Source organism: Tubulanus polymorphus, chromosome 2 (genome assembly GCF_964204645.1).
Source record: "Tubulanus polymorphus chromosome 2, tnTubPoly1.2, whole genome shotgun sequence".
NCBI classification, from domain to species: domain Eukaryota; kingdom Metazoa; phylum Nemertea; class Palaeonemertea; order Tubulaniformes; family Tubulanidae; genus Tubulanus; species Tubulanus polymorphus.
The window spans coordinates 1,042,098-1,069,689 of NC_134026.1; the positions used below are offsets into that span (position 1 = coordinate 1,042,098).

Genomic DNA, 27,592 nt, shown 5'->3' on the forward strand with positions numbered 1-27,592 from the left:
ACGAGCGTTCGCGGAAGTATCTCTTACCATTTTCTACGTCTTGAAATCGGAGACTTTCAAGTGTCCAGAAGTACGCACTCGAATCTGTAGAAAACACGTGTGATGATTGAAAGTGATAGACAGAGCGACGTGACATTGTGCTTCTCTACAGACAGAAAGGATCCATCTCTGAATAATTGAAGCTTGAAATGTATCTTAATGAGATAATGCATCCGACTGAAATCTGCTTTCCCCTCGCTACAGCAGTTTGACGTATGAAAACAGGGGGATTTCAACGGAGGGAGAGGGATGGAGAGAGAGGGGAGGGGAGGGATGGAGAGAGAGAGGGGAGGGAGAGGGATGGAGAGGGAGGGGGAAGAGGGATGGAGAGAGAGGGGAGGGATGGAGAGAAAGAAGGGGGATGGATAGAGAGAGGGAGGAAGAGGGATGGAGAGAGAGAGGGGATGGAGGGGGTGGAGAGAGAGGAGGGGGAGGAGAGAGAGAGGGAGGGAGAGGGATGGAGATAGAGGATGGGTGTGGCGTTGCGAGTCACAAAGAAGACCAGGTTCGGAGATAAAAGAAGAGAAAGACTAAAAACACGACGGGTTCAGTCTACAGATCATAAGATACTCGTTTATTTCGGTAACACACAGGCTAACCACCTGTCCCGACTGCACATGCGCATGCTAATATATATGATGATTCGCTACATAGGCTAAGTGGGAGTAAACACTATATGGTTACTGACATATTTACATAAACATCCTGTTCTCGACATTTCTCCGGGGCGACAAAGGTAAACAAATAAAGAGTAAGAACGGAGAGATATATGACTAATCATTACAATGGATTAAGTAAATAAAGCTTATGGAAATCAATAAACAACTAAACGTTAATTCAAAATACGATTAAATAGTAAATTCAGGCATTGATAGTAACTATTATGCAACTATTTCAAACATTCGACGATTTTTGCACGAGCCTTTCGCGCTGCGTTTCGCACGGGTCGCGGATCGGAGGCTATAACGGGGCCAGGCTCTTTAAAGTTCATATCGGTGTTAATTTCAAGCGGGAACAGTTTATTTATAGGTCGGCTAGTATTTGTAGTGCCCATTCTAATTTCTGCTGAACGAACTGCGCCGTCGTTCCCGTAGTTCAGTTTCGTTACGATCGCAAGCTTCCAGTTAATTCTACGTTTTTGGTCGTCGTGTACGAGTACAACGTCTCCTGATCGAATCTCGCTTGTTCTGCCATTATTTCGCATGGACAGATGTCGTTCACGTAGCGCAATAACGTATTCGTTGGTCCAACGAGACCGAAAATGTTCGAAGAGTTCCATCACTCTTTGTGCGCGTTTCTGGAGGTTTTGTGTGTTTATCGAAACACCATACTCCGGATCACTGATAGCATCGGTATCAGATAGGTGCGGTAGATTCGACATAACTCGTCCGTGAAGGAGGTGCGATGGTGTTAGCGGTTCTGGATCAGTTACGTCATCGGACAAATACGTAAGCGGGCGGTTGTTGATCACCATTTCGATTTCCGCGACGAGCGTAATAAGTTCAGACATCGATATGTATGCGCGGACTAAAACACGTTTCAGAACTTGTTTCGTAAGTCCAACTAAACGTTCCCAAAAGCCACCATGCCATGGGGCGGCCTTTGGTATAAATACCCATTCAACATTTTTCTCGAGCATGTATTTTCGAACCGAATGAATATCGAGAAGCTTCTTTATTTCTCCCGCCGCGGCCACGAATGCCGATCCATTATCACTTATCAACTTTTGGGGTAAGGATCGACGTGCGGCGAAACGTCGGAAGGCGAGAAGAAATGTGGCACACGACATATCAGAAACAACCTCGAGATGAACGGCACGTGTGTTCGCACATGTAAACAAGATAATATACGCTTTCGCTTCTCTGTTGTTATCTCTCACGAACAAATGTCCGGTGAAATCCACTCCCGTTACGGTAAAGGGAGGGGCATCTGTCAGCCTGCTCTTCTGCAACGGTGCAGGGTCCGGTAGTGGGTATGGCTGACCACTAATGATTTTGCAATTGTAACATTTTCGCAACAGAGATTTAACGATTTTCCTGATACTTTGAATCCAATACGTTTGTCGAATACGGTTAATCGTTGATTCTGTACCCAAATGAAGTGCTCTCGCGTGAGCATCAATCACAGTTAACTCGGTAAATCGCCCTTTCGGGGGAAGTAATATTGGGAATTTCGCGCCATAATCAATCGGGGCGTTATGGAGTCTCCCTCCAACTCTCAACAAACTATCATCGCCAATAAACAACCGTAGCTGTTTTGTCAGGGGCGCTCGCGATTTTGCATGATAACCCTGCAGCACGAAAATTTCATTCGAATAATTAGCATTTTGCACAGCTTTAATCCACGCCGTTCTAGCTCGGGCTATATCATTCGGCGTCAGATCCGCGGCGGACCGATCTGTCTGGCGTTGAAGTTTCGCGACAAACAAGAAAACGTAAGCGGTGACACGTAATAATGATCCCAACTCTATGAATCGTTCAATGTCGATTAATTCTACCAAACCAATCCGTTCGTCCTCCGCGTCTTCAACCTGCCCGGGTTGAGGATCGTTGATGTGGAGGATATTAACTGTGCTAGTGTCAGCGTATAATTTATCCACGGGCCAGTCGCCATGTTTCAGCCATTCGGGGCCAAACCACCACAAATTAGAATGCCGTAGTTTCTCGGAGTCGATTCCACGCGACAGTATGTCTGCCGGATTATCAGACGTCGGGCAGTAACGGTACTCGTCAATTTTGATAGATTTAATCTGTTTCACGCGGTTGCTGACGAATACTGGTAACTTTCGATCGGAGTTCAACCAACAAAGCACAATCTGACTATCGCTCCAAAGCACTTTTTTGGTTATAGCGATTTCGGAACCGAGCGATTCAGTTACATAATCGATAAGCTTCGAACCGGTCAAAGCAGCAAGTAATTCCAGTCGTGGAATAGTTAATTCCTTTACTGGTGCGACACGTGTCTTAGACATAACAAACGATGTATCATGCTGGTTTCGTAAATAAACCACAGCTCCAAATGCTGCTTTGCTACTATCAGCAAACACGTGTATTTCATAATTCTGGGTTTGCGGTTGACTTAAGTATTTCCTTGATAACACAATTTCTGACGCACGTGACAAATCATTCCGAATCGAGAACCATTTTTCTCGCATTGATTCGTCCTGTACTGGGTCGTCCCAGCCTAGATTAAGTTTCCAGAGTTCCTGGATGTACATCTTAGCCCTGACCTGTACGGGGGCCAGAAAACCAAGCGGATCATATAACTTCGACGCCGCGCTAACTACCTCACGTTTTGTCACCAGATCGGACGTTCCGTCATCTACCTTGATGCTAAGGGTGTCGTTATGAGTGTCCCATCGGATCCCGAGGACGTTCGCGATGGGTTTCGACTCGGCTACTCCATCCGAGCTCGCCAAATTACGCAGTCTCTGGCAATTAGTTGCCCACGCTCTGAGGGCCAAGCCTGCAGAATTCATTATTTCGTTTGATTGTGCATAAAAGTTTATCGCTTTGTCCTCAGATGTTACTCCAGTGACGATATTATCCACGTATATGTTTTCGGCCAATTTCCCCGCGGTTTCGCAATCGTAATTGGCTAAGTGGGATTTGACAGTGGCGTTAAGAACAAACGGGCTCGAGACCGCTCCGAACAGGATACTTTTAAACTGAAGTACTTTGAAATCGCTTTCTGGATCATTCGGGTCGGTTAACCACAAGAATTTGGTATACTTCCGATCGTGTTCGTGGAGTCTTATTTGTAAAAATGCCTTTTCGATATCGGTAGATATTCCTGTAGAGTACAATCGAAATCGCAACAATATAGATACCAAATCGTTTAGGAGCGGGGGTCCAGTTTCCAAGCAATCATTCAACGACGGTTCGCTTCCGACTCTACAACTGCAGTCGAAAACGATTCTGAGGGGCGTGGTAGTAGAGTCCTTTTTTACTCCTCGGTGGGGTAAATAGTGTCCGATACTAGAGATGTCATGTGTTACATCCTCTATGAAATCACGCGACAGTTGTTCTTCAATTATTGCATCGTATACGGTTCTCATTTCTGCGGATAAACGGCGTATCATACTGCGAGTCCGTGCTTCGGCCACGTGTCTGTTGTCCGGCAAGGGGGCGTGGCTTTCTTTCCAAGGTAGTTTCGCAGTATAGCGTCCATCGCTATCAACAGTTAGATGGGTTTTAATATAGTCCGAATAAGCAAGTCCACGGTTTTTTATCAAAGAAGCGTCATCTTTGATGCCGATCGTTTCTAAGTCCCAAAACGATTGTAATGAGACTTCCTCTCCGCGGTGCGAATTGAGATCCATATTTCTCACACAAGATACGTTGAGAACGGTTGAATTCCTTACTCCGGTGAGTAAGGTGTGGCTCGGTATGGGCCCTGATAAGAGATACCCTATACGTGATGAAACGGCAGTCGGGCCGTAGCCCTTCACGGTATTATCGCCGACTATAGACCAGTAGTAATCGGCGCCAATTAATACATCGATATCAAAGTCGCCGGTTATTGATGATGGCTGTTCCGCTAGAGTTAGGTTTCGCAGATGCGGAAGATCCAAAACTTTATTGTTTACAAGATTGCTGATTGGCGTGGAGATGGTCGGTATCACGAGGGCTTCAATTAGTATCGGTGAACCCTCTGATGACGCGATGTTAAAGTTCGTTCTTTGAAGTAATCGCCGACCGGCCAGTTGTTCTCCGAACGTCGCTAGATTGATTTCCTCTTGGCCCAGATGTGGGAGATTTAAGCTGACAGAAATTCGCGTCGTGATAAACGATCTATGGCTGCCTTCGTCCAGTAAAATGTTTATCTTACGACCATTCGAGCGGTTATTAGCGGAAGTTGATGGCGAAAAAATCTCCGCCACAGCTGTTTTAAGAAGTATGGGCCCATCTGGTCGTGGTTGTTGGGCGCCGGCATACGTTTGATGAACAGTTTTTATATCGTGAGAATCGCTTCTGCTTCCGTTTTGTGGTCGATCTTTCGTAGAAATCTCGCGCGTTTCTGTAAGGGAGGAACCACATAGTAACGTGTGATGTTTCCCTCTGCACTTTTTACATGTGTTCTTGGATTTACAGTCCCGAGAACGATGAGTGCCCATGCAATTATAACAAAGTTTATCTCGTTTAACGATATCCAGGCGTTTCTCTGGTTCGGTTACAAGAACACAATCTGACGCGAAATGTGTCCCTTTACAAAATGTACATTTTAATGGTTTTCTCTTGATCGCATTGCCCACGTGGAACGCTGACGTGGTACCCAGGTGAGCAGTTTCTGGGTACACTGAAACTCCTGCCTGGAACGCTGTTATCTCTCTCGAAAGGGCATCTCGCAACGACTGGAGACTCCAATTCGCGCCGTTATTATCCCTCGTTATCTGTCGTCGTATCATCCCAGGCAGTTTATCTAAGATAATCGGAGTCAACAAATCTCCGTAGCTATCTTCGTTTTTTCCGAGTGCACTTAGTCCTCGGATATATGTTTCCAGTTTGTCCGAAAATTCCATCAGACTCTGCATGTCTTCTGTCGGTCGCGAAAGTTCCCATAACGCTCGCATATATGCACTGATAATGATTTGCGGTTGCCCATACCTTTTTATCAGTACTTGAAGTGCGTTCGCATAATTCGACGCGGTGAGGGCCAGACCCTCGATCGTTCTGTAAGCTTCGCCGTTAAGTTGTGCGCGTAAGTATTGGAACTTAACGACGTCGTCGAGATTCGGGTCGTCGTTGACCGCTGAATTGAATCCGTCTATGAATTCCTGCCATTTGAGTAAATCGCCGTCGAATTTGGCGAGCGTAAGTTTAGGTAGATTTACCTTGTTCGGGCGAAATGGCGTCACAGAAGCACCGGAATTGTTCATCGAAGAATTATGAGGTTGCGTTGTGTGCTTCGCCTTTTCTACAAATCGGATTATTCGGCCGCGTTTTTCGATGACGCTAGATCTGAAGTCCTCTGCTTCTTGAATCGTGTCTGAAAGATGCGTTAAAGGAGTTAGGTCCTCGATCGTCGAGTCTAGCTTCTCTAGTCGACTTAACTTTTCTGTGATCTGCTCGATGTAGATATTTAGTAAATCTACATCGTCTTCGGTCGTTCGAAAATCTTCGACGATTGTTGACGATTTCACGACGAGATCATCAACTTTCTGCCTGATTGCAGTTCGTGTGATTGTCGACCGGTTCAGTTGAGTATCCTCCATTCGGCTGATCCTGGTCACGGCACCAATGTGGCGTTGCGAGTCACAAAGAAGACCAGGTTCGGAGATAAAAGAAGAGAAAGACTAAAAACACGACGGGTTCAGTCTACAGATCATAAGATACTCGTTTATTTCGGTAACACACAGGCTAACCACCTGTCCCGACTGCACATGCGCATGCTAATATATATGATGATTCGCTACATAGGCTAAGTGGGAGTAAACACTATATGGTTACTGACATATTTACATAAACATCCTGTTCTCGACAATGGGGAGGGATAGAGAGAGGGAGAGAGGGGAGAGGAGAGAGGGAGAGAGGGAGGAAGAGGGATGGAGAGAGAGAGATGGGATGGAGGGGTGGAGAGAGAGGAGGGGAGGAGAGAGAGGGGAGGGAGAGGGATGGAGATAGAGGATGGGGAGGGATAGAGAGAGAGAGAGAGGGGAGAGGAGAGAGGGAGAGAGGGGAGAAGAGGTAGAGGGTAAATAACTAAACATTCCACATCTATTTACTGAAAAATGATTGCATCTTAGAAAATTTCGCTCTTTGCAAATTAGAACTAGTTTTTAGACCGGAGCTCGTTGATAGATGATAGATATGTTTCATTAAGTACTAATGATAACTGAAGGAGAGACATATGATAATATTTCGCCATTAATGTGTGGGTCATGTGAGAAATGGCGAAATGATTTGTTTTATTTCCCTACACAGTGAAGACAATATATTGGAATTTTGATCCCGGTTTGCACTTAAACAACACTACTTCAGAATCGTTTAATAAATCTCGTGTTGTAGATTATATCTACCCGTTATATCCACTTTGAGTATCATCAAGCCAGGCTGAGTCAATGAAGAAGAAATCATATGAGGTCTTAGAACCATGACCGAAATGCTTAATAGAAATTGTGGCGAGTGACATACGTCACAGCGTCCATATAGGGCGTCAAGCACCAGGTCATGGACAGCTGAAAATGACGCACACGTCGTAAGATCGTTATACGATTCAGTTTAAGACGTTATAGTGGATTTGAATCCTTATAACATCTTTTTTTATACATATTTTGATAATGTGGATAAAGAATGGAAATATTCATTAAAAGAACTCATCGATTCCTTGCTAAAACAGGGCGCGTTTTCCTATTATCGCTTTTGAAACCTTGCACGGTTTCATAATGAAAAGTAAACAGGTCTGATACAAGATCTGATAATCAAACCCAGTCGGCGTAAAAACTCATGAATCCAAATCCAATCATGGCCTCAACCGATGCCTCGAAATAATGATGCAAACAAAGCGCTTGGACTGAAAGCAAACGGCTAGTGCGTGCCGACTACCACGGGCACCGGGATGATTATAGAACGACTACACAAACTACATTCAAAAGCTATTACCAGAAAATACATTCCACTCATCTGGTATTACAGTAGAGAGTTTATTGAAGCAATCCTGGTAAACAAAAGCTGCCAGGAAGCGAGGATTTCTAAGAGACCCTCCATTAGATTAACAACGAATTTATGATTATTGTTGTAAATGTATTTGCAATGACAGCCGACATGGTTTTGATGTTTCCGTTTATACAACAAGAAGCCCCTCAATAACAAAAAACCAACATAACAAACCAATCTATCATACTCAACCACTGACTATGGGATCAAGTAAATAGGCACACGGGGATGTCTAATGAGTCTACATTGCACACAGGGATTTGGAGACTGTGAGATCGGTGAAAGTGTCCATTTGAAAAAAAGACGGACGGTCTTTTTTATTACGTCGATGTTATGGTAGCCGCATACACTCTTAGATACGACGTTCATCAAACATCAATTACCAAGTAATCTGAGATATCTTAATGGTCGTCCAACTCGACGTTTAGGCAAAATCATTTCCTCGGTGATTACCAGTTGCTCTGGTCGGTGTTTGGACACCTCATTCTATCTGAAGTGTTTTGTCAACTACGAGCTTGTTAGAAATAATTTCAATCGAGAGATTTCCGTGCAACTTTGTCGAAAATTTCCCAATGAAAATTAGTAAATCATTTCCGCTGAAGTGGGAAAGCATTGTCGTCGAACGTGCTCGAGAATACGTCATAATTGACTCGTTACGAACGACGACTCGACGAACAAGAATTGACAATTATCTGATGAAGTCCCGGTAGCGACGGGAATATGCAGGGACCCCGACAGCAGCAGCAACCAAATAAAACATTCAATCCCATACGTGTATAAAATATATACCTCTTTTTGGTCGATAGAATCGATGACGAGAAAAAGCTATTTGTAATCGATCAGTCGTATAAGTACTAAAGCTTTACATCAAGAAATGCTAAGACGATACTTATGATGTACTCGAAAAACGAGACAAAACTGGTTATGATATTCCTTGTTGACTGTTCATCTTCTTATGAGTATATCATAGTTGGATCCATCTAACTTGATCGGATAAAATGAAAAGCCCCTTCATATTTGAGTAGTGGGGCAAATAGTATCAGAAATATATATGAAGGACGTATCATTTTGTCGATTAGAATTTGAGTCAAGACGATGAAATCTGATGAAATCATTTTTTGCAATATTATCAGATGATGAATTATGAATAACTGACTCTAGTGATAGATGCAGCGGACAGAACTAGATTTACGTAAATGAGTCATATTTCAATAAATGCTTAGATCTGCAGTTTCTTCACGCCGCATGATCTTATTATATGTAATTGAGTGATTTCATATTCCGTGTTTGAAACACTGAAAATAAAATGCTTGGCGTTAACACTCGGTGTTCGTATTATCTTATTCTATATATTAAGTATAATTGAAGTTAGGTGTTCTCACACTCACTAGGACACCTAACACAATGGTGTTGATTTCAATTAGTTATTTTTGTAGATGTTAACATTAACGCCGTCAACACCAGGCCGATTTCAAGGTTGGTACTTCATTCTAAAAACAAACGTATGATACGAATACTTTTGTGCCATTCCAAGAAAATATTTCTTACATCTTCCTTTTTTTCTCCAAGCAGTTTGGCTAAACGGGTAAAACTGTACTTACACCAACACCATTGATACCATTACACCAATACTAACACTGGTGTTGGTGTAATACTAAAAACAGCGTCAATGCCACGGATTTAACACAGCAACTCTTCTTGAACCTAACACGAAATATGCCACATCAAATATGAAATCACAATCACATAAACTAGAACAATTTCTAACGAGTCGTTAGTGGAATGAGGATCACAATCTTGTTGATTCCGTGAATGATATCTCAGACGACATATCTGGGGCTCAGACATATTATTCACTAGAAAGTGGAGCGAAATGAATTTTTTAACTGAAATTAATACTTCAATTACACACGGCGCCAGCTTCATTTCTAATTATAATCCAGTTATAATCACAAAAGACTCAATTTTATCTGTTCATAATAAACTAGAACTAATGAAACTGGAATAAACCATGGACTATGAATAAACCAAACAATTTCATTGGAATGCACTTTGTCTTTCTTATTTCAATCATTCATTATAATCTAGGATGATCATTTATGTGATATTCCTGATGACACCCTATTCGACCTTGGCTAAATGAGATGTATTTCTTCTGATGTGTCTAGTGGGATTAATTTTTGGACGTATCAAATCTCCATGCATGTAAGATAAATGTTGGTCTGGTTTATAAGGGCGTTATATTGTATCATGTGAAGGTGAACATCCCACGGGATTTCAATGTCTTTGATAACAATCATCTGAAACAGTAATTTTGATGCAATATTGATTTCAAAGAGTTGACGTAGATTTCATAACGCAATATTAAGGCGGGCGCGTCATTTCAATATGACACGGGCGTATATAATGACTCTCATCAAGGATTCGGCGCACTACATTAGTACCACCACTGTTTTAGGATAAGTTTGACTGTTGAGTTATATCTAGTTCAACGCTAATTATTCAACGCCCATCACGTCATGTAACACGAAAGAGAGAGCGAATGTTGACATTTGCTTTTATTACCTTCATAACAAACAACAATTGTTAATACTCGAATAAGACACTTTAATACGTGCGAGTCAGCCATCATTATCAGGGCGTTCGATATATCCAGGGATGATAATTTACATCGTCAGCAGTGTAGGGGTTAGGGTTAGGTTAGGCTAAAACTTAGGTAACTTTTCATCCTAGGAGATACGTATCATCACCCCATCATCAGGTGGATAGGTCATTCATTCATCTTGGTGATGGCTGGTGACTAATACGTTGTAGCTTCATTTTGATAAATCTTCGAAAACTAATCACATAGAATTACATGTTTGGACTGTTTTACTAATAATGATATCATAAATTCTGGTATAGGATATGCATTTAGTTTTTTTCGGTTAGGGGAGTCGAGCGCTAAATCAGTAATTCTATAACTCTGTTCAAACCATAGAATCTTTGGAGTCCATGTTCAAACATATCACAGAAATCCATTACACTCTAAAACAGATCGATTGATAAACAAGTAACGATCTAGAAATAAAGTTGTTCCCGTCGATGATTTGACTTGTATTGAATGCATTTGACGGATTTGTTACTTCAGTATTGCTACTAGAGCAAACAATCCGACAACAAATACATTCTAAATTCTAATACATCTCAGCCACGCTGTTCAAACACAAGTTATCTCGTAACAGTAACACTGTTACATCTAACCACACGCAGAACGAAATAAATTCAATTTAATCCAGTAATTTTCATCTGCGCGCCCGCGCTGTTGAAGATATCCCCGGACGCGATCACGATGTCGAATTCGCCTCGGAGTTTCTCCTCTTTGATGACAGAGTCGTATTCATTAGGATTAGACACACGTGACGACGATCATTTCCTAGATTCAATATTGTAAATAATTCATACGGTTGAAATATCGCAGCTATAATCCACTTATACCCGTCATTCTTTTAATCTGAATACTACAAGAACAACGACATAATATCATGTTATACGTTAATTGGATTTGTAATGTACAACGCTTCATACATGGAATTGATTAACTTCAGTTGAACACAATAACAGTAGTATATATTCTATTCATATTGCATTATACTCGACATGGTTTCAAATATATGTTATTTCAAGATATCGGTCAATATGATGAATTTACTGACGTAGCTTTCTTGCGTTTAACATTTATGTATTTAAGGGTAACGTGTGAATCTAACCGAAATGAAAAATATTATTCCCCAACCAAGACTGTGAGTTATTTATGGTAAAAGTGAAATAACTAAATGTGATACACTTTCTTGCAGTTCACATGTTGAAAAAGAACATAAGGACCTGGTAATGTTAGAAAAACTATTTCTCCAGAGAGGCCTATAACGGATCTTCAAACTGACCTTTCTCATACTATTTGTTTCTCATAGTCTATACTTGAATATCTGCCCACAGTCATTTAAAGTAAATTGAAATCAAAATCTAGCGTATCAATGTATTTGTATTTTCTACCTGATTTTATGATCGAATAGATACTTGCTAAGTCCCACCGCGTGATTAGGAGAAAAACATGGAAGGACTTTTTTAGTCACGATCTTATCGTACTGTTTATCAATAAATTACGCATTTTATGAATGGGATACAACACAGCAGCTGTAACTCTATTCGCTCCGGAGCGTCTTGTCTGCGTCTCGTCGTCTGCGTCTCGCCTGGAAGTTTCTAAGAACATAAATATCAAGAAACGCGTTTTTTTTCTATCGCGATCTTATTACGTTAATTCACACACAGATGACGCGTCGTTCTGCAATAAGAGACGAGAATATAAAACTCCCGAGTTTCCAACAAGACATTATTACGTAAATGATGTTATAAATGCGTGTAGATCTTTCTCGACGTTCGATCAGATAAATTCAATCAGTTATCGTTGATGATATAACAGCTTGTAAAGTAAGGGAGGATCGCGGATGTAAATCTAGTTTGCCGATAGATGAATGTACATCATCGCTGCATCTTCTTTTGATAAATACCACGATTTAACGATTGAACTAGAACTCGATGTATGGGTTTCAGGGCGCAACTCCAAACCTATATAAAAATAGAAACTAAATGCTTAAGGTGAATAAACATATATATTTGGATACAATGGGTGGATACATGAATTCTTGTACAATGGGTGATTTTATTACCCCTGATTAGATTCATGTTTGTGGTGCTTCAGGATATAAAATGAACAATTATCTTCGAAGTAGTCAAACTCAACGTAGTTATCGAACCAATCGTCAATTCAAATTTACTCTATCATACTTTAATGTTACAGAGCATATTTATCTGTTTAACAAAGAAATACAGTTTCATACAAAATATGACGTAAAAAAACATAGTACAATATGGAAAGAAAATATGAAATGAAAAATACAATATAAAAAGAAAAGTGCATTATCACAACAATTAAACTCGAGAAATATCGAGTGAGAATTAAACAGATATACAAACAAGGCGGGACATTTTATGTTTGTTTCTTTTTTCGTGCAGATACAACATTTATACTAACAATATTGGAAATTTCGAAGTCGGCCACGAACCGTTTAAAATGCGTGCATTAAGAATTATAGATATGTTCAGATTCTACGATGATTTTTAAAAGAATATTTGATAAATCCCGTGTTATTACGATACGGTATATACATCAATTTGTTGTTTGTTCAAACTGTTCACACAGAACGCGCGATCAGTCATCATAAAATAACATCGATACGATCGAGAATGAAGCGCCGCAAAACAGAATCAACATAAATCAATAGAACGATTCTCATTATGGATTATCCGTGAAAACAAGTCAACGATATGAGCCCGACATCATCGAGCTTACAGCGGCGTACTTCGCAGATTTGTTTTGATTTATTAAAAGTTGTGACCTCACGTACGAACCCAATGATATACCATCAGGAAATTATAACCTGCCTCCTAAGTCGTAATTTAGAACCGTCAGTTTCACGAGACACAACATCCGCTAAAGACACACTAAGGTATATCAGGATCGCTTCAGATAGGTTTCACATCAACTTATCGTTAAATTCCAATTTCCGATTGAATCATCTGTACAGATAATGGTTTGGATCAATATTATTCTTCACTCCGTGTGTATACAGTAAACCACGGCGCACTGGACCATGGCAAACTCGGACTTTTGACCCGAACAAAAATTACACAATTTTTATGACATCCGAACGTATTTTCCTATCGTTTGCTCGGACTTCTCTTACCTCGGATCGATTTTGCTGGTCCCAATTTTTCCGAGGTATGTGAGGTTTACGTTCCCTCTTACCTCCTTGGTATTTACGAAGGTCTTAAACGGAGCAATGTGATCTGTATGAGAGGCGAAAAACAACTTCCCTGGGTGAAGTAATATGCAAGACGTCAAGAGGCATTAGCCCAAGACGCGTCGAATTCTCATGCGGATCATTATTCGGTTTATAACCAGTTTATGACCCAGCAAATCGTTCAGGACCATGTCTTACTCACTGTACATGGAACGCTGTAACATGATTTGGTCGATGATATTTTGTCGGGTTGAGAACAAATCAACGAGATTTCAATATGATATCGTCTATATCCGGTACGAAGATGAGCAAAGACAGCATTTCTTTGCGGCCTGATGTAATTCCAGCGAGAGAAATTGTCTAAGAAAAAAGATTTACCAGACTGAAGGTTGTGTCTGTTCAGCAGCAAAAACTGTCTGAACATGAGTAGTATGACGTCTTAATTTTTGTTTTAACAGACTTAAATATTTATGTTTCAGTATCGAGAAAAAGTTCGAATCCGAATCTGTCAATTCGATACGTCAGTTTAAACTCGCAGACGAACAGAAAACTATTCGCTTCTTCCTCGTCATTCCACTTCATCTACTCGCCACAACTGAGAAGAAATGGCCAAACATGGCCGAGAATATTTTGATTAATTTACGATCAGTCTGCGCACCGTTGAGGAAAATCAGACTCGCCACAATTCATCACGCATAGACTGTTAGAAACCAACTGGAAACTGTGTGGCTGACCAATTTGTTACTGGCAGAACGATACGGCGAATAAAACCGTCTGAAGCGGCCAAATGTCACCGAATTCATTCATTCTGACCACGAATACCGTGTGAGAACAAGCGCTGAAATACGAAACCATACTTAGACGTTTGATGGGTTGAAAAGATCCGTCCGCATTCGAGCGGCATCTCATGCATTTCCAGGTCCGAAAATCGAGCAAATACTAAACGATGATCGATCATAATGCAACGATTAGATTCCAGATCAAGAATCTCTGTTGAAAATCAAGACGTTATTTTGCCAAAGTATTGCATATTCATTAATCATCTTTACATATTGACAGCTCGTCGATCAGCAGAGGCAAAAAAACCAGCGGTTCATCCAATTCTTAATTTCTTAGTAAAAAAATCTTTAGTATTCGTTTACATTAATTAAAAATGTCACATTGAATAAGGACGTACAGTAGGGAAGTGGGCGAGATGACAAGGAAATTAAGATTGTCATCATTGTGCGGCATGAAACCTGTTAAGTGTGGATTAAGAATTCATGAGAATTTCGCTATATGTGGCCAAGCAAGTCATTGCACTATTTCAATTAGAAATGTAGATTGTCGGTTTTGTAGCGCAACTAGCAGGAAAGAGGTGTTCTTCTTCTGTGACGGGGCGCTATTGACCTTTAAGAACTAGGAATGAATAACTCTTCAAAAATGGTCTCGTGGGTGTTTAATTATTTTACGTCGGTGAATTACAGTTGCTTTGTACCGTTGTTATTTCTGCCTTAAGCGTCACGTGTGAAACAACAGAGAGACGCGCGTCTTTGTAAAGCCCCTCGGATTCCAGATTCATGAATATCGTTTCATTCCTCATCCGGCAGAAGGACGACCAGGGATTCTTTTACAACATTTGAATAAAACCCGGCGGTTGATCTTTTTTCTTAAATTCACGCTGTCGAAAAAAAACTGTGAATTGTGTAAAAACCACGTCGAGTAACGATTCGACGTGTATTTCCACTTATTGCACTTGTAAACGACCGCATCGTTTTAATAGTAATGACACTAAATCGGTTCTCATTCATTTTCGATGGGTGTACTTTACCGTAAGAACATCGTGCGTAATACTTATAAATATTCAAGTCTCTGACGAGGAAGGAAGGATGCCGCGGTAATATAATGAGTGGTTTTACCCGATAACAATATTATCACCGGCGCCAAGAAATTGAGATACAGCTGATGAATTTCAAGCGAAGTTTGTTATGTAAATCCCTAGATGAAGATATCGGTAACTAATGGTTTTGTATATAAACATGTTCGCTTGATCCCAGTGGTCCATTTACCTCTAAAACCATCCCCTCCCCCGTACTGCAGACTTATGTTCTATCTCATGCGAAACAAATCAAAATTCCGCAACGCACATTGCTTTGTCAGGAGAATAAATCATATTTACGTTCAGATAATTTGGTCAGCTTTTAACCTTTATCGGATTAGATTACCATTCTCCATGAGTTCACAGGACACCGGCCACTTACTGCCCTGTAAGCAACCGAGGCTGCCAGCATTGACCATCGCGCAATATTGCCTTAGCGGAAAATAAACAGACTAATAATTCAATAAATGAAGAAATCCCACACTTCGAATTTAAAATTATACGATCAAATCTATCATTTATGAAACCGCAACGTTTCGGTTGTTGGCTTACAGCCATCATCAGGTGGAATGACCAGAAAAACAAGTGTGGAAAACACTTTAAAACACTTTTAAAAAACACTTTAAATTCGAAGTGTGGGATTTCTTAATTTATCTACTGTATACACGGATTATAGTGTTTATTCGACAACTAATAATTCAATTTTTATCGTGAACGATGTAACATTTTCCTGAAAGTTAATCGGTGTATTCAACTTCGGCGTCGAGTGACCGGTGTAAATAATTGACACTAATGAAATCATCATTCAATAGTGCCGAGAACCGGATCTCGTATCCTACAGCGACTTCTCCGCAAAGTAGAAACAAAATGACTGGTCAAACCTGAATCGTTAAGTATTCATAACTATATACGATGATAATATATGACAAAATTGCGTTGGACATCGCCGTATTTTGATTTTTCTGGCAAAATGAATTAATCACAAATTGAATAACTGAGGCGTGCGATTTTTACCCCGAGTAAAGATACATAGGGTGAAGATTGATATCTTTTGCCAAATGAAGACTGATGAAAGACTTTCCACAAAGCGCCGCTCCGCACTATGGTGGAAAACGATTAAATTGCATGTCCAGCTCTCGGCTGACACGAACATCTGAATCTTAGCAATCTCGTCTGCAATCACGTCTCACTGTCAGTATCAATCGGTCAGCACTGATTCTCCAGACGGTGTCTTATTTCGTTTTTGTTTTCATGATTCAATCGTATGAACGACGAAATTGGATTGTCTTCATTTACGAACAGGGCGTAAACACCAAATCAACTTAGAGAGATTTCCATCTGAAAAAAAAGAAAATCGAAGTGACCAAAAAGACTGCGTTGAGTAAACATTCGCCGCGATTTTTGGAGTTTTTTTTGTAGGCAATGGTGGAACGAATCATGTCCGGTTTCTTCGATGATCATTCGTAACTATTCGCCCTTTTCCGTAACGCATCGGTAGTGTCTACGTCATCGTCCGCTGCAGACGAAGATTGCTCACGTGTGCATGTAATCAAACAGAATGACAACATCAAGTCTCGCGTATAGCTAGAATACACGAAATCAGATATATCACCATAGAGGTCATCAGTTCCACCACACAAGTGTCAAGCCGCCGAAAAACCAATTAATATCTTGCCCAATCGATATTCAATTTCTGGTTACCCATTTATTATTTAAAGTCCGCTGTTTAATGTATTGGCGACATGCAATTAATTGCAACTTTATATTTCGATTATCTATATTGCATCATTTCGTTGTTAAATGACAGGTAACTGAGCACGTTTTGAACTGCACAAACCGCAGCAGTCGATTATTCGTGTTGCACTTATTGAAGGTTATTAACGACGAATTAAGAGCACAGAAACCGAACAAGACATTAGAAAATATAAAATTGTTTCTAATACGTAGTTTGTATCGTACGAAAAGCTACGTTTTTGGTTAATTGCGCTTTGTTTTGTTTTCCTGGTTTAATTTGCATATTGAATATTCAAATGAACCGTATTTATTAGATGACTTTATTGTTTCAGAGAATGTAAAACTATCTGCGACAGATTTACATGGAAAATCAATTGCGAATATCGTGAAATATTCAATGAGTGTAAATTTAAATTTGAAGAATCTTGAGGTGTATTTAATGATACCCATTGACAGAAATCTTTTTTAAAGTTAATGTCAGGAGCGTCATCCGTTTTGGTTGGAGAAACTTCCAGTTACATTTCCCAAACACTGAAGTGAAAACGAGTGTTCACTATTTGGTGGTAGGAAGTAGGAGGCCTTCCCTCCCAATGGCCTCCTAGCATCGGACCTAATCTTCCACTGGCTAATTACACCAATCATTCCGGCGCTGTTACCCGGCGGTTACCACACGCGGTGCCGATAATATGGATGAGGTGGACAGGTCGTGACTCAGTCGCTTTTGAATATTTGATGTTAGATATTGAAAATTCACTCAAACTAACAGCACATGTGAGCTTTCTCACAACCTTCCCAGCTTCTACGAGTAAGCTCTCACAAATTGGATGTCATAGCAGTCGATATTTCTTTTTTTCGAAATGTATGGTTTTTTTTTGTTTGTTTCATGATATATTAGGCGATCGTGTATCATGGTTTCAATGCAGTCGATTATTCATTGACTTAAACATCAGCGCGCGAGTGAACGACAACTCAGACTAAACGAAAAATTTATAGCGCGCCTAATGAGATACGTAAACTCAATGTCTCGATCTAACAACAGATTGGTCTTCATTAAATGATTAATAATATCTGTAATAATAAAACGCAGTTATACTATCTAGATTCATTCGTTGTAACACGTCGCTTTATCTTCGTGCATTGGTAACACGGCGCGGTGTACGCTTTCAGTAACTGGATAAATCCTGACGATTAGCTGGATATAATGGAGGCAAATTATAACATGATCGACGATAATATCAATAGATTAATCTTAATTTACGGTAGCTTTATAAATCTTTCGGTGCTAAATTGATGATATTTATCATTTTCGAAGCGTGAGATGATTAAGATTAGCCTTCTGTATTTCTGTGTGTACGGTCTCCTAGCTTTAACAGGTGTTGAATTTAGTATTCCGTACGTTTACACAATTTATACTGTTCTGATCCCGTTTTATAGGCTTTCACGATAGATTCACGACTGCTGTTCCGTTAATAATTTCAATAATCGCGTGTGAGTGATAAAATAAGTTGTCAAGTACGGATGAAAAGCTCGCGTAGTAACATGAATCGTACTCTGAAGTGTTCAGGTTGTTGTTACAATGAACACGGTATAATAATGCATTTCGTGATAGAAGCAGCCGTTAGATTTCATTTTTAAAAAAAACCTCACAGGTGCAAATATTTCTGATTGGTGCGTTTTGTTTAAAATCGTTCCAATTTACATCTGTTATATCCTGTCTCAAATTGACGAACGAATGATTATCGTAAAACTTTGTTCCGACGGTTTTTACGCGTTAATTTATAGAAGGTATCAAATTGGCAGACATTACTAGAAACCAGAGATACTAATGAATCTAATTTTGCCAATAGTTTGAGGTGAACATTAAATGATTAAAATGGGGTGGAGTGTTTATTTCAGTTCGGATCTATATATAGCGACTATTGCACAGTGTTCAACATCCAAGAGTGCAGTTTTTCTGGTAAAATAGATATTTCCTGGTAAACAAAGTAATAATTTATCCGACTTGAAGCCATCAAACGATTCTGCACTTCGCCAATCAACCCGTATTTCGTTGTGATATCTTTTGTCCTAAAGAACCCATCTTTTCATTCGTCTGAACTTCACGACATTCTTAAAGCCTATAAACATATTGCTACAGAAGGATCGATCTTGACGTATTTTAAAGCTAAACCACTATACTATACCCGCGTCTGAAATGAGAAATGCTCCGAAAATAATCGCGAGATTGAACCCTGAAGTGATGGCAATCCACAGTTGCTGAAGCTGGTTTCATTGAGATACTGCTGTTTTCGGAAATTGGATTGTGGATAATAGTATTCAATCTCGCATCATTTTACTGGTCATTCTACACATATTCAAGCACGGGTCAAGGTAGAAACCTGCAGAAATCAAACATCTTGACACAGAAAACTGGCAGAAATTTTTGCTCGACATTTGCCACTGATTTCCTGTTCAATCATCACTTACTAAGTGGTTCATTACTGGCTCTATGTGACACCGGTGACGTACAACAAAGACCCACTATATAGCCTATTACTGCGCTATTGGCATCACCATATAGTGCATTCTATATTGCGTGATAGACGCTTCTCCCTGCGGATCGCTACTGAAAATAATCCCTTATGATCTCAGAACCTAGAAATCATTTTGAACGAAAAGATTTTTTTCGCTTTTAACTTTCCACCCCCGAACGGATGTTGGTTGGTTTCTGGAAATGGATATTCAAAAATTCATATCAGGCGGATTGCTAAAAGGGTGCTTTCTGAACGGAGTCGTTAGCGCTACATTTCGATCAATGAGAGGCTCTCAAAACGGTTGCCGTGAAGAATGTAAAAAAGCCGCCTCTATTCAACGCCCGATCGTTTCCACCGCGACATTCAACGGCAACAGCAAAATAGGCACAGAGAATCACAATTGTTTTGATAATGACTCTCGACCAAATCACTGATGGAAATTTGTACCAATCGAAGGCACTTTCACGCAATATTCCTACCTGTCTAGCGGCGCCCAAGTGTTCCGACAATCGGTGGTCAAATCGATCAGGCAAAATGAACCTGAGCGGTAAATCTGATTTAGTTAATTTCCGCGTTATTTCGTGTTCGCCTGTTTTTTCGACCAGAAAAAAAAATCGCGTTTATCAATCGGCGATTGCCTCGTAACGAATCAATACATCGGGTGAATTCCCGACGAGGATTCGCTGATTTTATTCGGGTGTCTTCACACTGGAAAATAGACTGTTCAGGTTTTGGATTTTCTGGCTTGTCACGCATCAATCACCGCTGACTTATCCCTTCATCCTTTCCTATAAAGTCATTAGTTATGGACCAGGAGAACTATTACGGATGTGTTACGGATTCGTGCTCGCTGATGCAGTACGTCGGGTTTATGCATTTACTCTTGAGAACTTGACATATTCACGGATATTTGCAGCGACGACGACGACGAGTTTTTTCGGAAACTCCTACTCGTAATTCCGATATCGCATTGACCGCGTCCATTGCTATTAGCGAACGTAAAATGCCGTGCGAAATCACACCTACCTGCAGTATAGTTATCAATACATAAAACAATGGTTTGTAACAGTTTTACGGCATCAAAAAAACTAGTAAAATGCAGAAAGAGTTCATAGCTTTGAATTACTACGATGTATTGCCAACATTGTCATTATAAATTGCCAGCCTTTGGCTAAATATCAGATTGGTGTGAGACGATAATGTTGTTTGGGTTCGTCAGTTGATTGTCGCTGTCTCTGTCGCCGAATAACGTGAAGTTCAAACGATGTAACATTATTTGGTAACACTCAGATATCTTTAGCTTATCGCGCGTTCGCCGTTTCGTTCGTAGCCACCGGCTAACGCAATCTCGTATAGACAATCGGCAGTAAGCAGGAAATTGCAGGATGAAGGACACGCGAACAGCGCAATTGCTTAAGTTGATAATTTTGCATTTTTAGTATTTGTTCATTCGAATAAACAAAAAAATATCTATATCAAAAAAGTTATCTTATCTCCCAATCCATCACTTCATTTTTGTAAAATATTCTATTTTCTATTTGTAAGTTTTTGTAAGATCTTTTATCGTCACATGCACGGAATCCCATTATGTACAGGGGCCAAATTCACGAACGCATCTGCTAAGCCATACTTGGTCGGCGAACTGCATTTCTCTGATGTTTTCGCAAGCTTTCGCGAATTTGGCCCCAGGAATCTAGCGGAAGATTGAAATGTCGTGTAATATCTTAAATTCGCATATGTTCTTGAGAAAAAAGATTTTCGAAGACCGGCTCTTTCATTGTGTTTTCTTGTTGTCTGTCAACTGTACAATAAGCGGTCGATGAACTAATAACTTCGACCAATGCGATTTATAAAGTTCGACTGCTGTTTGAAATTAAAACTTGTTTCGCATAAGGGAAGTCGAATATCAGTCACGACATTCACTGCGCCCTCGTGAACGTGTCCGGAATACACAGTTCCCTGTATTAGTTCACATCTGATGATGCTTGGTCTGAAAACGAATTTAGTTCGCAATCCAACTGATTTAATGATTGACTTACGTACCCTACCACCTTCACAGACGAATAGCTATGCGCATTGATTTGAATTGAATTACTTGTCTTACGTTGCTGTCTTGCACGCGTATTTCAATGATGATATTATTGTTATTTGCATATATCAAACTGACAATCTAATAACGCTACGGTGCCGACATTCTCGAGTTGTAATTCACTCCTCTAGTAACTGAAACAGTTGTGTTTAATGATTCCTGATACATCGCACTTTAAAGGTTGCATCGAGGGTGAATACGGTTGAACTACGATGCAATCTGACGTGAAATTGACTCCAATACTTCGTAACGAAATTATAAATTGTAACGTTTTCTGATCTTATCTAAGAGGCTGTATATGATATAGGCCTATAATAATGACTTCTTTGATGGTAAATAATGATACGATATGGTGACGACACAATTCGGCTCGGGTTATCACCATTTGTCGAATTTTTGATCTGTCCATAGACTATAAAACGAATTGTAGATCTGTAGAATATTGTAGTGCTGTTGAATTGTAGATCTGGACCCAGTTCCAGAGTTGTGAGTTAGAGTTAACTCAGAGTTAAATCTTAACTCGGAACTGTGGAACTGGACCCTGTTGAATTGTAAAATGAATGATCGAATAACTCCCCGCAAATCCGAGGAATTCGCTATAACAGTCCCCTTTACCTCAGATGATCCCAAAGTCTGACCATTGATATCATATTTTCCGATGTATACGCAAAGCTTCAAATCTTTTTCTTATCTGTTTCTTTTGTGAATCCGTATATGTTTCGTATGGAAGTGAATGAATCCAGGTTTTATTCGTGATTCAATCTCTCATGTCTGGCGCGCAGCTCGATTCACTGTATTCACTGGGGCTCCAAACAGCGATCGCCGCTGAACGAATTAACAAGATGAAAAAAAAACCCGTTTCTTAACGCCAGCAAACCATCTTAATCTAAAATTAGTGCAAATGCGTCATGTCTTCGCAGTTGTTAATCTGTTGCATTCGTTTGTATTTGTGAAAAATAGGTCAATTTTCGAAGTCGGATCGAAGCTCAATTCGGAGATAAGTCGAATGGTAACAATTAATCGTTCATTCACATTCGGGCGCTGACGTAAAAAACCACCAAAGCTATATACAGAGATATGTGTTCTTGTACTTATCTATGAATAGAAGAATCGTTGAAAAAAGTTTTATCGTGTGTAGGGTGTGAGTCGATGTGCACTACGTCATCGATATTGGTGTTTCAAGACAGCAATTACAGTTGGGAATATTGACACTTATTTAACAGTTAAATGAAATTTTGATCACAACTTTGGCATGATACCTCCAAGGGAATTCTTGGGATATTGTATGAGTGGATGTGGACTACGTCATCGATATTGTAGCTAGACTGGTTGCCTATCAATTCAATTCAATTCAATTCAATCTAAATGATATTTTTCAAGGCTTTCAAGTTAGTTTTCGATTCTGTAAATGAAAGAAAGAAAGAATGAAAGATCTACACAGCGAAATATCGAATATTCAGTAGCAGATAAATCGATTTATTATCATCGCAATTTTGCGTGTTAGATCAGTTGAAATATGACCATTAATATAATTCAGTTATGGGTCGTATATAATTTGATATCGTTCATTAGATGACAATTTGATATTTCGTATGATACAGTCGATAATTGCGGGTACTGATTTCCGAATAGCGCGCGGGTTATAAACTATCAAATTTCTATATTCGTACGAGCTACCTGATTTGATTTCGCCTTTGATCTTTAGCTTCAGGTGTTTATGGTCATGATCAATCCATGTCGATCCGGAATTCACGTTGCATACTGTATCTACGCACACATCTACTCGCTGTTCTGAATACTCAAGTTACGGACCTTCGTGACTGTTTACACTCTGAGGTGTGATTCCCGCGAGATCTGAGACCTTGTTTTCATCTTTATCCCTCGGAAGCTAACGCTGTGTTTTTTTCGATTCAGTGTCAACGATGCCCCGTACGTATTTAGATACGGCCCTGTTTGATTAGGCCGGCATAGGTGACAAATAGAAAGAACATTTTTCCAGAATGTTGGCTTCAAATTAACGAACGTCGTGTTGGTAAATAGTCCATACAAGCGGTAACAAACCAGTTCCATATCTGATTCACATCTCGCCTGAGATTCTCGGGATGTGGATTTTTTGTTGGAGTTCACGAGATGATGATGATATACCCGTCGACTGTGGGCGCGATTGGGGCGATTGTTGGTGTAGATGAATAGATGAGTATATCCCCGTACGATCCATATCTTTATTATTGTCATCCACATCATAAAAAATACATGCGTTTCAGTCTGGACACTTAATAATGTGATGACACACGTTTTATAGTGCGTGATTAAACGGCTATAAAGACAAACAGAGGGAGATATAAAATCAAATGGCTGAGGTCGGGAATATAAAGATCACGCGCTGGGAACTTGTTTACACAAAATGTCGGAGAGAAGAAATCATCATATTTTTTTCTTTTATCTTCCGCTTCACTCTTTCACGCGTCACAAAATAATGGCTTCACGCGAGAACTAGAAATGATTTGAGCGAGAAGCGGCGACTGGGGGTTATACCTCAATTTACGTCATTTATACAGATACCGAGTAGAATTAGATTCATCTAGACATTGCACAAGAGGCCACACTGTTGTGGAAAAGATTTTTCATTTTCAAAGCCGTGAGATTTAGAAAGATTTCTCATTATTTAAACGCTGTCTGGACGCGGAATATAGCGTTTACTGCAACACGATTTGCGTTTTATGATATATCGTAACACGAGATATTAAGCCGGACATTTTTCAGGCAGTTGTCAAACTCATCTTATATGAAAAATTTAGGCTAATTTACGCTATGAAATGACGTTAGTCATAATACACAATCTATGTAAATAGATTTTGATAAACGGTTATGTTTGTATCGTTTTGTGAACTTCAATTTAGTGAAAATTTGCAAAAGAAAGACGCATCAAGCAGAAAGGACACTTTTGATGAAAATTGGGAACACGTTTGTTTGCGTACTCATCAGCGCTTATCAGAAACTTTACCCATCGTTTAATCTTAGTCGTCGTTTTCGCGGAAATAAAAATATAGTTGACTTTAACAACTTCCACCGGGATGCGCTGTTGTTCATCGCTGCAACAGAAATACGACATCAAACGGACCATTTGTAAGGAGATTATTTAATACTCATTTTAAGCTAGCGACACTGGTTTCACGTCAACGTTCCACGAATGTCCGACGTAAAGATACTGATAAATCTTTGATATTTAAGGGATTTTGTTATGAAATAGAGGTCCACGCTACACAAAACATGTTTTAGAAAAAAACCTCAATGTTGAGACCAAAGTGATTAACGATTATCTTATCAAAGTCCCCTTATATGACATTTATGAAAAGAATATGCTTTTGGGACGATACTTTCTGATATAATGAAAGATGAATAGAATAGTATCAGAAATTCAGAAATACACTCTATTTTTTGATAGTTTATATAGTAAAATTCGTTTCAAGGTTGTCTGTTTATTTCAACAATAAGAATGGAACTAAATTTTCATCACAAGAGCTTTAAATTCGATTAACACTTGTTTCCGTATGCTCTCAAGTGTAAGTCTAGCAATGTGTGCATTTATAGAATGTATTATTCATCTGTAATACGTGATTGTAAAATATAGTATGATTGTCATTGAAGTCAAATGAAGTAATTGATATTTGATGCACGTAAAAACTGCCGCAGGTGTTTGATGTTTGGAGGATTCTCTGACACTCGTTATAGTATCTCCACTATTATCCTATAGTTGGAAATATCGATAAATAACATTTTTTTTTCATTCATAGTGTCGTATCGTAGAATGTGGAATATGATTTAAAACTGTAATATCGAATAGCAGAATCGCAGCCCGTCAAACAAGAGTCGTAGCTTTCTTTTCATTTTCTTGACTTCCGCTTGTCGACCATTGACGCGAGTCGAACCTGGTCACGGTCGGCGTGTTGCCCTTCCTTATTTCTTTGCGTTCTAATCAAACGTTGATTTAAATCGCTTTCGCTCTGTTTTTTCCACTTCGTTCTGCTCTAAGTGGCTTTTAATTAAATCAACAAATGCAATTGTAAATCGCACAAGCTGTAAATCTAAGCGGAATTTGCCGAGATTTCCAACAGTGGACCTAACCCCAGCTATGAACATACCAACCTAAGGTGGCTTTAAGCTGAATAAATAGGGAGGAAATGTACACATGCAAGTACGGTAGTACTGTTTGGTCAGTTGCGACGTGTTTTTGGATGAACGAACCGCCGGTGACGAACTGTATGTGTGCGCACGCTATGCGCCGTAAGAGATCACGCATGCTCGGCTCAAACACATGCGCAAATATCAAGTCTATATGAACACTGTATCGAAGGAATAAATCCAAAATCGAATTCACCTGTGAGTTAAATACATAGATGTATGTAACTGCGTATTCTAGTGATAAAATGATCTAGATTATACCCATTCTGTACGGCGTGGGATAGAGCCTGTTGCTGGTTCGTTCATTCGAGTACTTATTGTGATCGTCGAAAACGTTGTCGCCTTTTAAACGTAGATCCATAAAAATACTTTAAAACAAAAACATTAAAATTGAAAGCCATTTTGCGCTTGAATTGTTAAGATCAACGCAGTGAATGGCGAATGAAAGATGCATGATCGTACAGAAACCCGAATACTTGTCCTAGTGATTCATGACTTCACGGAAACCTACGTGACAAAGAATACATGCATTTGTAACATGCAGCTTTGGTTTTTCGCGATGAAAGCCGCCGCAGCCGTTGGGTGAAATTTATCTAGCCCCTGAACTCGTGTCACTTTCACTTTCGACTAATGGATTAGAAACGTTTTATTTTCCATGCAAGATTTTTGTCAGTTTTAACTGTATATATATATATATTTTAACTGTATATATATATATATATATATATATATATATATATATATATATATATATATATATATATATATATATATATATATATATATATATATATATATATATATATATATATATATATATATATATATATATATATATATATATATATATATATATATATATATATACGCTTTATTGCGTTTCGACGTTCTACAGTCGACGTTCTTCGTTTGAATATATTCTTTCCGTGCGGAAATTTCCGGACGTCTGCCACCAGGACGTCGTCGTCTGATCATTAGAAATCGATAAATCGATAATGGTTTTACCGGTAAACATGGCCGACAACACACGCTGAATAAAACCGACATAAAAATGTTTACAAAAACAGCTGTTTTTATGACTATTGAAGTGATTTTCGAGCGGAATCACCAAACTGTAGAAAATTAATGACGATTTTTACGTCGATCAATTTTTCCACATTCGGTAGGAATATTTTTCTGATCATTCATAATTGCATAAAAGCTTCATTTATTTATCTATTTTTGGTATAAAAGCTGTGACCACGACATATAATCAATAGCTATAGCCTTCTTTATTTACACATATTTTCTCAACTTTTCTCTCTTACATAAAATGAAACACAGATTATATCTCCAAATCAAGCGATCGAACAGAACAATGAATATATAATGAATTCGGGGAATAGACGCCACCGGAAACCCGGTGTAATCATGCCGCGTTTGAAAACACTTTTCTGTAAGCTTTTAGTGTCCGATCACCACTTTGTATCTCGCGGTTATCAAGTCTACGGAATGAAATTTCGTCGGTTTTTCCGCTTTTTTTTCGTGCGGCATCGAAATTCGTAAAATGATATACTAAACATAATTTGAGATCGACTTGGTTTGAAATTTCCCAATTCACATAGAGAAAAATGTTGATTCCAATACTTGAATGCCCAGATTCGAATGATATAGTATATTGTACCAACACAGGTGCTCGTTTT

The 27,592-nt window shown here is 39.4% G+C and overlaps 1 protein-coding gene across 1 annotated transcript; it reads right to left on the reverse strand.

The window, feature by feature from the left end:
• Positions 1-928: 928 nt before the first annotated feature.
• Positions 929-6,253, reverse strand: LOC141900878 (uncharacterized). Its single transcript, XM_074787932.1, has one exon. It carries the CDS (start codon positions 6,251-6,253, stop codon positions 929-931), a length of 5,325 nt encoding a protein of 1,774 aa, XP_074644033.1.
• Between the last annotated feature and the right edge of the window lie 21,339 nt (positions 6,254-27,592).